Source organism: Dermacentor andersoni, chromosome 8 (assembly GCF_023375885.2).
Source record: "Dermacentor andersoni chromosome 8, qqDerAnde1_hic_scaffold, whole genome shotgun sequence".
NCBI lineage: Eukaryota > Metazoa > Arthropoda > Arachnida > Ixodida > Ixodidae > Dermacentor > Dermacentor andersoni.
Window position 1 is genome coordinate 75,581,026 of NC_092821.1, and position 12,234 is coordinate 75,593,259.

A 12,234-nucleotide genomic window follows, 5' to 3' on the forward strand; every position below is an offset into this window, starting at 1 on the left:
TAGCCCTGGGTTTTGCTACGCCGCCGTTCTGCTAGAGCACCGAGTGGGGAGCGCTAGACCGGCTATCGCTCGCCCTATTCCTGCCTGTGATACACGCTTATGCTGACGTTATGCTGCCTGACGTCGGTTGTTTCGGATTGCCGACTTTCTCGTTGAACCGAAAACAGCTAAAAAAGATATTTCGGTTTCACTCCGAAACAAAATAATAACTAGCGTTTCGGTTACGTTTTCATTCCGGCCAAAAATGACGTTTTTTGTTTTTGTTTTCGTTCCGTTCCGGCACACTGTGGCATTGACGCTCATGGAAGAAATCGATATTGCCTTGAATAATATTGTAATATAAAACATTTTTCTATTGCAAAAAGGAGCTTGTTCATCAATGTTTATTGCAAGGATAGCTACAGTGCAACTCAAAGACTGGGCTTATTTTGGTGCACTTCGAAATGCCTGTTTCATCTACTTGTTTGAATAATTCGACCTGATATTATCAGGCTAACTGGCGCTTTGCACAAGAAGTTCTAAACTAGGGTGCTATGCAGGAAGAGCTGCGTATGGCGAAGTTCGGCATCTCCGCTAGTTTTGGCGACACCCTCAAATGAATTAGCTAATAATATCAAAACACAAAATTCAACCCTCGGCACACCTTCAGTTTTATTGGCTTATCTAGATTCACTCTTGGATGATTATCACTTGGGCGTTGCCTCATAGGTGGGAGAAAAAAAAAGAGGAATCACGTGGTCAAACCGTCGGTGCCTTGTTTCATTCGTTTATCATTGCACCCAGTGCATTACCTGTACAAGTAGGTTATCGAGAAAAAGAAAGCTTTCTGATTTATTTTTAACATGCAAATTATAGTAGTATATAAGCATTTAAATATGTGCAAGATGTGCATTGAATGCTCTTTAAAAGGATTTGTAATTTATTACATTTAGCGTTGTACCAAGAAGGAACAGTGGAATTGACAGACGTGTAAAAAAGGAGACACGCCTGTGACGTGCCCCAAGAGGGCGTGGCAAGCAGCCTGCACCGGGTGTAGATAGAGCGCGGGCTAGTCACGGTATTCCGATATTGCGTTGATAATAACAGGCTGTGCTGGTGCCCAACCTTGCCAATTTTTCTGTGTTTGAAACTAGGACATGGGGCGCTCCGTGTTGACACACGTGGCTTTATCTCGACATTTCATTGCCTGCGGCTACCGGGCGTTCCACGCTTTCTTTGTTCACTGATTTTCGTCGAGCAAATTCAGGCGAGCGACAAACTGAGGGCATCCTGCACAACGCCCCTGGACATTTATTTCGTGTGCATTTTCTTCAGTGATATTCGTTCTCAAGAATAACTGAAAAACATTGCCACCACGAAGTGATGACAAGGTTGCCTACATACATTTTGATTAGAGTGAAAATGAAACAATGTTCTTGCACAATAATTTGAGCGATGATAATTGTGTTGGCTTAGGGAAAAAATACTTTTTTTTGAAAGAACGCAGTGACATGATTGCAATAAGCACAGAGATATAATATGATTAGGAAGCAGCAGGCATTTTGATTAACCAGTTAGTAAAATAAAGATTTTACTTTCATGAGGGGTGATCAGGTTCATCAGTTTGTTCAAGCTACTCTCGTATTTTATTTTTTTCTGAGCTCCGCAACAGAAAAATTTGATAGAGTGGAGAATTCTGTAGTTGGCGAGATCTTCAGTATTTCGGTCAACATATGACGGAGGATGCACGTGCAAATATTGTTAAATACTTACCAATTAAAAATGCAAAACTATAATGACTTGATTTAGGCAGTGATTTAATGAGGTACGCAGTGCCCTGCACTGGAACACCCAGTTCGATGTTGCAGCTGGGACAATTTCACGCTGGTCTTTTGAGCTAACTTTGTTCTGGCCTAAAAAAATAGCTGGAAATTGTCAACTGCAGTGATCGGGCGATTGCTCACTGTTGCTACTACGTCGCCCTTCTAACAGGCGTGCTGAAAGCGAAAAAGCTATTTGACACACCGGCCATGAAGAAGATTGGTGCTCAAGTTTGGAATGGATCGTTCCCGGCTTGCAAGAAATACGCCATCTGGAGTCGTAAATACGTGAGATGTTTCGTCAGGAACGCTGCATTTCCTGCTCAGCACGTGTGTTGCACATGCGCGATGGGTGACCACAAAGGAGCGGTTGTCGACGCGAGGCTCAGGTAGGGTGGCTGGTAGTACCGAGGTATCTTTTTCGATTTAATATTTGTGGTTTCGGTAATTAACAAGAACACATCGTATGTGTTCATGGACTAACGTCGATGACGACAGCGCGCTCTTGCTAGAAATTTCACCGTTGTAATTAAAACAACCCGGGCGAATCGCTCGAGGTTACTACTAAAAAAAAACGCAACTGAATCTTGAAAGGTAGCACGCGCATTTGAAACTGTGCCATCATCGAACCACAAGAAAAGCACCAAAGCCGGTTTATTTTTTCTAAATCTGGATCACAACCAAACATTGGAGTCAGCAACTTTGACTTGGGAATAATTGTTTTATCACGCCTGGAAGAAATACGCCTGGGTTTTCAAATAATACATACGCTTAGCCGAGGAAAAAAGCTTAATACGTATTTCTCAAATTTTATTTGACAGAAATACGGTGGTGTATGGATAGTTGCCCGTATCGTGAAAAGGCATGAAGAAAAGTACTACAGCTTATGGTGGTAAATTATCAGGCACAAGGTTGCATACAAATGAAGAACTAGTTCATGAACTCTGTTGTCCTACGTCGCAAAGCTATACATTCATCTACTCATCGTTGTAGGACTGAGCAAAGCACATCTCGAAGCCTGGATGTCGGACGCAGATTCCGTCGTGCAGTAACTCATTAAGGCATACCGCACTTTCTTTTTGGCGGGAAACGTCTCTTATTTCGGTCAAAATTAGGGGTCGCTTGCTAGAACCACATGTAACAAAAACACGTAACGCCATTATCGCTTATGTCTTTGCAATCATACTACCTACGGAATTTACTTTGGTATTGTTGTGTAAAGGAAAGAAGGCTTTACTTGATCATGCATCCGAGCTAAATTTAGCCTCGCATGCATTTAGAGAGGGGTAGTGCGGCAGTACGCTTGTTGGTCCGAGAGGGAGTGGTTATGTGTGAGAGCTTTCTCTGACATTGTAAGTATATTATCCATCGAACGGATCAGGAGTTATAAGGCTTAAGAATCTGAAATTCGTGGCGGAAATTTTACTTTCCTCAGTTTTGGTCTACTTACGTTCGACACGTAGGTTACAGAAGTGCCGCAACGTGATTCATCAGCAAGACAGAAGGATATCCATCACCCTTGATCACGGCGGAGCAGGTCTGTCTCTATAGGGTGTATAAGCGCCGGAGCCCCAATCATCCACGAGAAGCGCAGGACAGTCTCGGTCAACTACGGTCAACTAGGAAGGGGCAACTAGGAATAGGGAGCGAACATTATTGCAAGCTTACACCGTAAGACCTTGATTTGCTGTAACATAAGCATACATAACATAAGCATGACCATAAGTTATGCGTACATAAGCATAACATGACCGGGGTAGTTGGACAAGTATGGGAGAGGCCTTTGCCCTGCAGTGGGCATAACCAGGCTGATGATGATGATGATGATGATGATGAAGCACTTAGGCTTCCCAACGCGCGGATACATAATTTGTGAATATAGTAGCGGCATTTCTGTAGCCCTCAGTGCCCGTACACTCTACACCACGCACACCACGTTTTACGAACAAGACCACACTGCGGCTGCGTCCCTGATACAGTCCACATCATTTCTCTTTCTCAATTTAGTTTTCAATGAGTTCACTTGACGCACTTTCCGAGGGCTAGCTATGTATGTATGTATGTGTGTATGTATGTATGTGTGTATGTATGTATGTGTGTGTGTATGTATGTATGTATGTATGTATGTATGTATGTATGTATGTATGTATGTATGTATGTATGTATGTATGTATGTATGTATGTATGTATGTATGTATGTATGTATGTACGTATGTATGTATGTATGTATGTATGTATGTATGTATGTATGTATGTATGAATACCAGGCATCGCACCAACTTGGGTCACAAAGTGTGTAACATTGGGCATATATGTACCGCTCTTCATCGAACCTCTTTTATGCAGACCTGTAGATGTAACTGTAGATGCGGGACTGGGTCGGAGCCGCTATTCAATGAAAATATTTGATGCCGACTGTAGCACTCTGGGTGTATTATTCGGTCTGTGCTGGTCTTCGGTGAACCTCTTCGGGGACGTCACAGGGTATGTGCCAGCAAGTATGTGCCGCTCTTCAATGAAGGTCTTTGACGCCAACGTGGGTCACTATGCATGTTCCACTGAGGATGTTCCGCGTTGCAATGACCAAAATGTCCCTTCGTTTCTCCGATCATGAGAGCAATGGAGCCCACCTCATGAGGTTTCCTCAAGGACAGCAACCCGACGCATTAGCAGTGTGCGCCACAAATGCATTGGGCATGCACCGCTGTTCAATCAACTACTTTAACGCTAATGCTTCTTTGAGGTGCGCCGTGAGTGCGCTGGGTACGTGCCACACTTAATTGAACCTATCGCCAATTTGGCCAACTCATTATATGCTACTGAGTGTGCGGCAAGCGACGGAACAATTGCCAGCGTTCGCAAGCACCGGCATGACCCGCTTCTCATCTCGAAGGCCACGCGCGGACCTGTTTGCAGCGGGTCCAGAAACAAGCGCGAGAGAGGAACCCGGTTGCCACATGACGCGTTTCTAAGCGTTCCCAAGCACCGACGCGGTATGCATTTCGGAGGCCACGCAGGCTTCGCGGTAGAGGCACTACATGGCGCCAAGCGTTCTTAGTGATGCGCGAAAGAGGAGTAATGCTGCAGTACACGTCTCCTACATAACTCGTTTCGATGGTGGCAATACGCTGCGTTACCCGCCGAGGTTGCTCAGTGGCTATGGTGTTGGGCTGCTGAGCACGAGGTCGCGGGATCGTATCCTGGCCACGGCAGCCGCATTTCGATGGGGGCGAAATGCGAAAACACCCGTGTACTTTGATTTAGGTGCACGTTAAAGAACCCCAGGTGGTCGAAATTTCCGGAGTCCTCCACTACGGCGTGCCTCATAATCAGAAAGTGGTTTTGGCACGTAAAACCCCATAATTTAATTTTAATACGCTGCGTCGCTGTGTTGATTCAGTGCTGAACGCATTACTGTCGACAGTTATCGTGAGATGGATTCTGCCGAATGGTGGGTCGTGGAGGTTTTGCCACACTTTCACTGTTTCAATATACAGAAATCAACAGAAGGGCGATAAGCTAAGTATCCTGACTAAAATTATTGCTCTGAATACACAAATGTACCCAAAGACACTTTTGCGCCGAATACACGAGCGTGCAAGCAACCGCTCTTTTTCGAAAATGTTCGGATGATTTTTATATTGACACGTGTTTGTATCTTTTTTTACCGGGGACTGCATTTCACCCGCAAAGAACGTGAAGTTATCGCTCAGCTCAAGACGCGTCTGAATGATTTGGAACTTACTCTAATGTTATCTTTGTTTCTATCTATTGTGTACGTTCTCGCTGAACATTGTGCAATTAGATTACGTGCGCGACGCGCATAGTGTTGTATTTTTGTGGAAGGTATGCGAGCACCAGTGTTTACGCTAGAACCTTCGACGAGTCCTGGATAAAAGCCTACGCCCATGACTCGTAGATCGGATGTTCGACGATCACCGACGCTGCCTGCCGCCATCGTTGTGCTATGAAGTGCAATTTGCTTTTGTGGGCACAGGTTTGCGCAACATTCACAGTTCCGCTACTGTGCTTTTCACCGTCACTACAACGTGACAATACACCGTTCATGTTGTCTTCGTTTAAATATGATGTCATCAAGCCAGAATTTTAACACAAATGAAAAATATCACGACACCGATACGACTAATGTCATAAAAGATGTGTGAACATTTGGATTGAAAAAAAGAATTCTCACAGAACGCGTCTAACGATGAATGTCGTGTTGATGTGATTAGCATTGAAGCATCTTTGAGACACCGCATTTCCTACGCCGAAGCGTCTATGCAACTTCCCGCTGCACACGCTGCGTCATCAAGCGGTACAGCCATAGGTACCGCTGGAGGGGGGGGGGGGGAGTCGATTCCGCCGAGTAGTGGAGAAATTTAAATGATAATTTCCACTATTGTAGAGCGGCGTCAGCCTAGCTACCCAATGTTAGTAATCAAAGAACAGCATAGACCGAACGGCACATACCCAATGTTGTAAGACGGCGTCAAGGAGTTTCCTTGAAGAGCGGTCGTACATATCCAGTGCTACATGTCCAGAGCCGCATTCCCAGTGACCCACGTCGGCGCCAAACATGTTCGTTGATTGACGAGCGGCACGTAGGTACACAGTGCAACATACTCAGAGGCTCAAGTTGGTCCGACGGTTGGTTTGGAACCCGGTCTCCAAGCACAACCGCCGGATGAGCTACCGATTCTAAAATGGACTACCCTGGACCTAGGTTGGCCTGAGAATGGTTGGAGACATAGACAGTCAGCTCCTGAAAAGTGCGTGGAGTATCCAAAGAACGCCAATCGCATTGATTGGCCGTGAATGAAATTGTCGGTGCATCCATCTTTTAGAGCTTATTGGCGACTGTAGCGCTATTGGCAATGGATCGGATCATTATTGCGTAATGGTTGGTGTTTTATTTCATGGTCATTATGGAAGGCGGCACATACCCAGTGACACATACACAGAGACTCAAGTTGGCACGGAATATGTTTACTGAATAGCGGCACATACATAATGGCATATAGCTATGCATCAAAGTTGGCATTAAACGAGTTCATTAAAGAGCAGCACGTACTCCATGTCGCACAATCAGAGACCCAGGTCGATGTTAGTGAAGGCCACAGAAAAGTGGCACATACCGGGCGCTACATTGGCTACATACCCAGCGATCCAAGCCGGTCCAGCAGTTGGTCTGAATCCAGTTCCTCCAGCACAGCCACCCGATGCTCTAGCCATTTAACCGTGGACTACCGTGTGGCCTAAGGTAGCAGGAAAGAAGTGAGGCGTGAACATACACATATAAATAGATACCGTGAGCAATATTTGTGTACCTCATCCACTTCTGTATTCCTACTTATCATCGTACTTTGGCTCGCCGGCTGCATCAGCTGTCTCGTGCGACTGCAATAGAATAAAAGCATTACATCGGCCGACGTCTCATAACTGGTGCAAGTGTTTGGTCACAATGTGTAGATACGTCGATACATACCGACATACCTGCGAATTGGAAGAAGGTTACAAGAAATAGCATTAATAATGTACGCAAGAAAATCAGAAATACGTCTTTCATGAACATCGATTAACAGTTACCGAAAAGAAAACACCTATGATATTAATTAGCGGGCAAACATAACTGACAAATTCAGGGATAATTTTCTGAGTTTGTTTAAACATGTTTCCGCAGAAGTTTTGGCTGAAGTTGAAGCAATTGTTAACTTAATTAGCGTCGAGAAATAAAATACACCTTAGCAAGGTTCGAAAACTTTTACTACGACCGTCTAAATAAAGAAAATATATTGTAATCTATGATGTCGGACTGGCCTACCAGTGCTGAAATTTTGGTGCGAAATTCAAACAGTTCAAGTTTGGCACTGATTTCTTCACTAATATTGAGCTTGTTTTTACTAAATCAATGAAAAATAGGGTTATTATAGAATATTTTACCAAAATAATTAATTTAGTCATGCTTTTCAGTGTCCCTTTAAATAAAGAATATAGAAAATTTTCAATTGGGAGTTCCATGGTCAGGATTTCTAGCGCGTTTCAGAAAATGACGAACATATATATTTACTGGTAATTTTCTGGAGTAAACTGGGATAACGTTAAAATTCTGGACGTTCTGAATATTTCGCGCCTGCATTTCAACATTACGGAAGCCTATTTGGTGTTCATGTGTCATAAGCAAAATTATAAATTAAACCGATGCTATGACTACCCGTGTAGTTACGTTAGAAAAAAAAAGATGTAATTATGTTTCATGTTACGTTTCTTCAACAGAAACACTGTTGCCGCGTTAAGGCTCCGTGTCTGGACTAAATTTAGCACACACTTTAGAAAGTCGTGCAACTGAAGGGCTGCTGGCGTCATTGACAGCTGTACAAAATCGGAAAAATATCCGAAATGCAAAAATACTTGTTTTTTTGCTGTGTATGCAGGGTGTATAAGGTGAAGAATCTCCGAGTCATCGACGCTTCAGTGATGCCTAAAATCACTGCGGGTGGCACCAACTCACCGGTGATGATGATCGCCGACAAAGGAGCGAAAATGGTACTAGAGGACGCCATTGCTCAAGACAAGAAGCTAGAGATTCAGACAGGAGCTAAAGCTGAGAAAAAAATCCCAACGAAGCCAGCATCCCATTAATCATACCCTATTTGTCTTCGTTTGTTTTGTGTTTTCCTTTAGTGCGTATTGTTATTGCATAGTCACTGATTAGGATCGCATAGGCACACACACGCACGCACAACAAGAACTCCACTGAACAGAAGAATTTTTTGTTCTGTTCAGTGGCTTTTTTGCTGTGTCCTGTGTCGCGCTGTTTAAAGCAGTTGTTCAACAAGACGCGCCATCAAGTCCTAATGAATACGCCTTTATAGTGAAATACATCTTCCAAGTTGGCCATTATTCGAAAAATTTCTTAGGTGTGTGACCCGATTCATTCAGATAGGGAAGTCATTATAATTAACATATTGCTCACCTGACTTATATTCAGTGTTTGCGCATGATTTCGCACAGGTGTGGGTATAGGAAGCGCGGAACGAACGCGATTTGCTTCAAGGAGGCGTGCTAGGCTTACATGCGGCCTTTTGAACCAGACAGTATTTAATGAACCAGACAGATTTTAATGAACTTTTTGTGTAACAGGTTTTATTATTCCAGGGAAAAGACGGGGAATGCGGGAGATGGAAATTCAAGACGATGAACAAAACGTGTGTGAGCGCAACTTGCTCACACATTTGGGCACCTACTGAAATAGTTATCTCAGAAACCAAGCTACAAGGCTGACCTGCCCCCTGTAACACTGGCGCTTTCTAACCTTTCTAGTTTTTAGCCATTGCTATCGGAATGTTGCGCCCACAAAAAAAAAACACCCCTCATGTAATACTGCTTCCTCAGGGATCATTGAGACACACCATATAAACAAATAAATATATTTTAGAAAATGATACACTGTGGAGTGTTTTCATGAGCAGCTACATGAGGTATGTAATGAGTACTGATAGTTATGAGTATATACGACGGACTCCAAAAAAAGAAGAAGCCGAACTGTCTCAAAAAAAAAAGAAAAGTTAGTGTCATTTAACTTCGTGAACGTGGGTGACACACAATCGTATGAGTGCTATAGCGAACTCGACGGCGTCGACCTTCGGTGCGTCTCGACGCTTGCACTGTCCACATCACAAATCGTATTCAAGAAAACGCTCGCGCGGCGGCGTCATACGCAGCAGCAGCCGCCGGAGTAGAACGCCCCGTTCTAGGCATTCGCTTCCTATCTGAATTCCCTAGGGAATTCCGCGCGCACACGCTAAGATGAACACTTCACAGGCCATGACCGCGGACACTCGCTGTCAAAAGGCTGGTGTGGTGTAATCGTGGCGGCAGCAGCACCGAGCGTAGTGACCTTCGTCCTGTTTATCGCTTCAGCGCAAGCTGAGCGGTGAGAACACAGCCCACGCAAAGCTACAAGCCGTCGGGCCGCCTAGACTGCGGCCCCAAAGCAGATTGTCTTCAGGATAAAGCCCGCGCGATCGAGCGCGGCCGAGGCACAACGCCGCCCCTCCCTCCCCTACCCCGATAGCATGCGCACGACGGAGTATGGCGCGCTTCCTCCCCTTGGGCACGCGAGATTGAACCGTCATTGCGCTTTCACTCGCATACGCCAAGCACGGCGCGTGAGGACTACGCCACGTCCATCTGCCCGTGCCACGAAGTGCCTGCCATCCATTATCGAAGCCGGAACTGGCTCGCTGGCTCATCGATCAGCTACATTGACAGTGTGGTGAGACCAACACCCCTTCTTTCACTACCTCTTCTCCACCGCTCCGTGCCGAGCTGCTGCGTGGGCTCACACTCATAGTCTGCCCCCTAACTCAAGTTCTGTTGGTACTTTCATAGCTCGGAGTGTATGTTATTTCTTGTTGTGAATCAGGCACGTACCCAGGATTTCTTATCGGGGGGGGGGGGGGGGGGCAGCCCAAGGTAACTTTTCTATGCAAATGAGGGGGGAAGATGCCTTTACTAGTACAAATGGAAATAACGCCCCCCATTCGCCATAAAAAAGTGTAAACCCACAAAAGAGAAATGAAACAAGGTGTATTATACAGGTAAGCTTGTGCGATACACCTCTCCTTTACTTGGCAAACAAAGAACCACGTCAAATGAACTCGCGCAGCAAAGAAGCGCAGGAAGAACACTGCCAAGAACAAGTAAAGAAGCGAGACTGAAAAATAAAGATTACATTAGTAGAATAGAACTTAAATAACAGCAGTTGGCAACCAAAGCACATGGACCACGCGGAGTTGCGTTACTCCGCCTGCCAATCATAGAAGCAAACAAAATCGTCGTCATGCGGCCTTTTCAAAATGGCGTCGTGCTTGATACCTCCGGAGCGTCTGCTGTTCTTGAAGAGTCTTTTCATCGGCTGAAGCAGTGAGGTATGCAACAGACATGGACAAAATATATGTAGTCTGAGCATTTCACTCTTCAAAAGTCTGCGGTGCAGTTCATTTCACTGCTGAACCCAATTTACTCATGAAACTTCACTGCCAACTGCAGTGAAGCTTCACAACAAATAGTTGTAGCCAAGCAAGAATGCTATATCAATTCAATAAAGAATTAGGCATTCGCCATTCCACTATAATAGGCGAGGCGAAAGGTATAAAATTACGTGCTAATACTTTTATTTTTTGGCTACCGCCTTATTTGGGTAACAAAAAAAGTTTGAAGTATGAATTATTTGCAACGGCTGCAAATAATTGGCTGGCGGTTCTGAGGGCGTGGGCGGGGCTTCATTGCAGACTTAAGTTGTATCCGACTGTAGTAGCGTTCTTTCTCGGGAAGAATTATACAGAAATATATATTTGTGGAACAATCACAGTTGTTTTGCATCGCTCGTTTACTGCTCTAACAAGTTAAGTGTCACAACCGACTCTTATTGTTATTTAGGAAGTTACGCAACGTTGCGTGGCCGACGGTCGCATACAACCGCGTATGGCGCAGGAAGCTGCGATTCTACATGTACTGCGCCCACTGCGGAAGGTTAGAAAAACACCTACATAAACACAGCAGTGAAGTGGCTACGTTGGGCAGCTCGAATGATAACTGTAGAAGCGACATTCAGAACACACGGAATTGTCCTTCACTTTAGACTGAGTCTTCTCTACTTCCTTTTTTAAATAAAAAAGATGTTGAACCATAAATATTTTCATAAACAACTGCAAAATTTGTTAATTCTCGCTTTTCCTTCCTGTTTGGCTGTTGCTTTGGCTCTCTCCATAAGTAGCTCGCTTAATTTCTCAAATCCTTGTGACTTTTGTTTCCACTTGGCAATTTCGCACGAAAAGAGCTGCACAATTAGGGAAAAACCAGACGAATTAACACGTGACAGTGATTTTGCCTATAACATTAAGGGTTTTTGCAGGGTTTGATGATGGAAGCTGTCTTGCATTATTTTATTTTCCACCTTATGTAACCCATATTACGGGTATACGGTTCCGAGGATCTGTCAGCGTCGCGGCGAGCCGTCACTCGGGGAAATAATGCAACAAAAAGAAAAGTTAAACGCAATTGGAATTTTCACTGGCCGCAACTTGTTCCACGTTCATACAGACCAGCTGACCACGAACTGAATCCCTTTCCTGGTCCCTGGATCAGTATAAACGAAGAAGGTTGAACTAAGAAGCAACAACGATGCGCGTGACCGTTAAATAGACGGTGACAACTGAACGCATCTAGAGTTAATCGCGCGGGCACCGAATTGATGAGGAAACTAGCCTTCGAATCCCAGGAGACGCCGATAACTACCGCCATCCAAAAGGAGTGAAAAAGGCAGCAAAATGTTGACCGCCGAATAGCTGTCAAGTCTCAACATTGATTTGGCGGCGCTTTAGGAATGTCGGTGAGAAGTGGCGGCGTGGGCGGGGAGGGGAGATATGAG

The 12,234-nt window shown here is 44.7% G+C and overlaps 1 protein-coding gene across 2 annotated transcripts in view; it reads left to right on the top strand.

Moving 5' to 3' along the window:
* LOC126538794 (4-pyridoxate dehydrogenase-like) overlaps positions 1 to 8,457 on the top strand; it is a 74,566-nt gene extending 66,109 nt beyond the window's left edge. For both annotated transcript variants that reach the window (XM_055074986.1, XM_055074987.1), the window contains 2 exons: positions 1,972 to 2,188; positions 8,234 to 8,457. In XM_055074986.1, the coding sequence (XP_054930961.1) occupies positions 1,972 to 2,188; positions 8,234 to 8,441 (425 nt within the window). In that variant the 3' untranslated portion in view covers positions 8,442 to 8,457. The remainder of the gene's footprint in view (positions 1 to 1,971; positions 2,189 to 8,233) is intronic.
* The last annotated feature ends 3,777 nt before the right edge of the window (positions 8,458 to 12,234 follow it).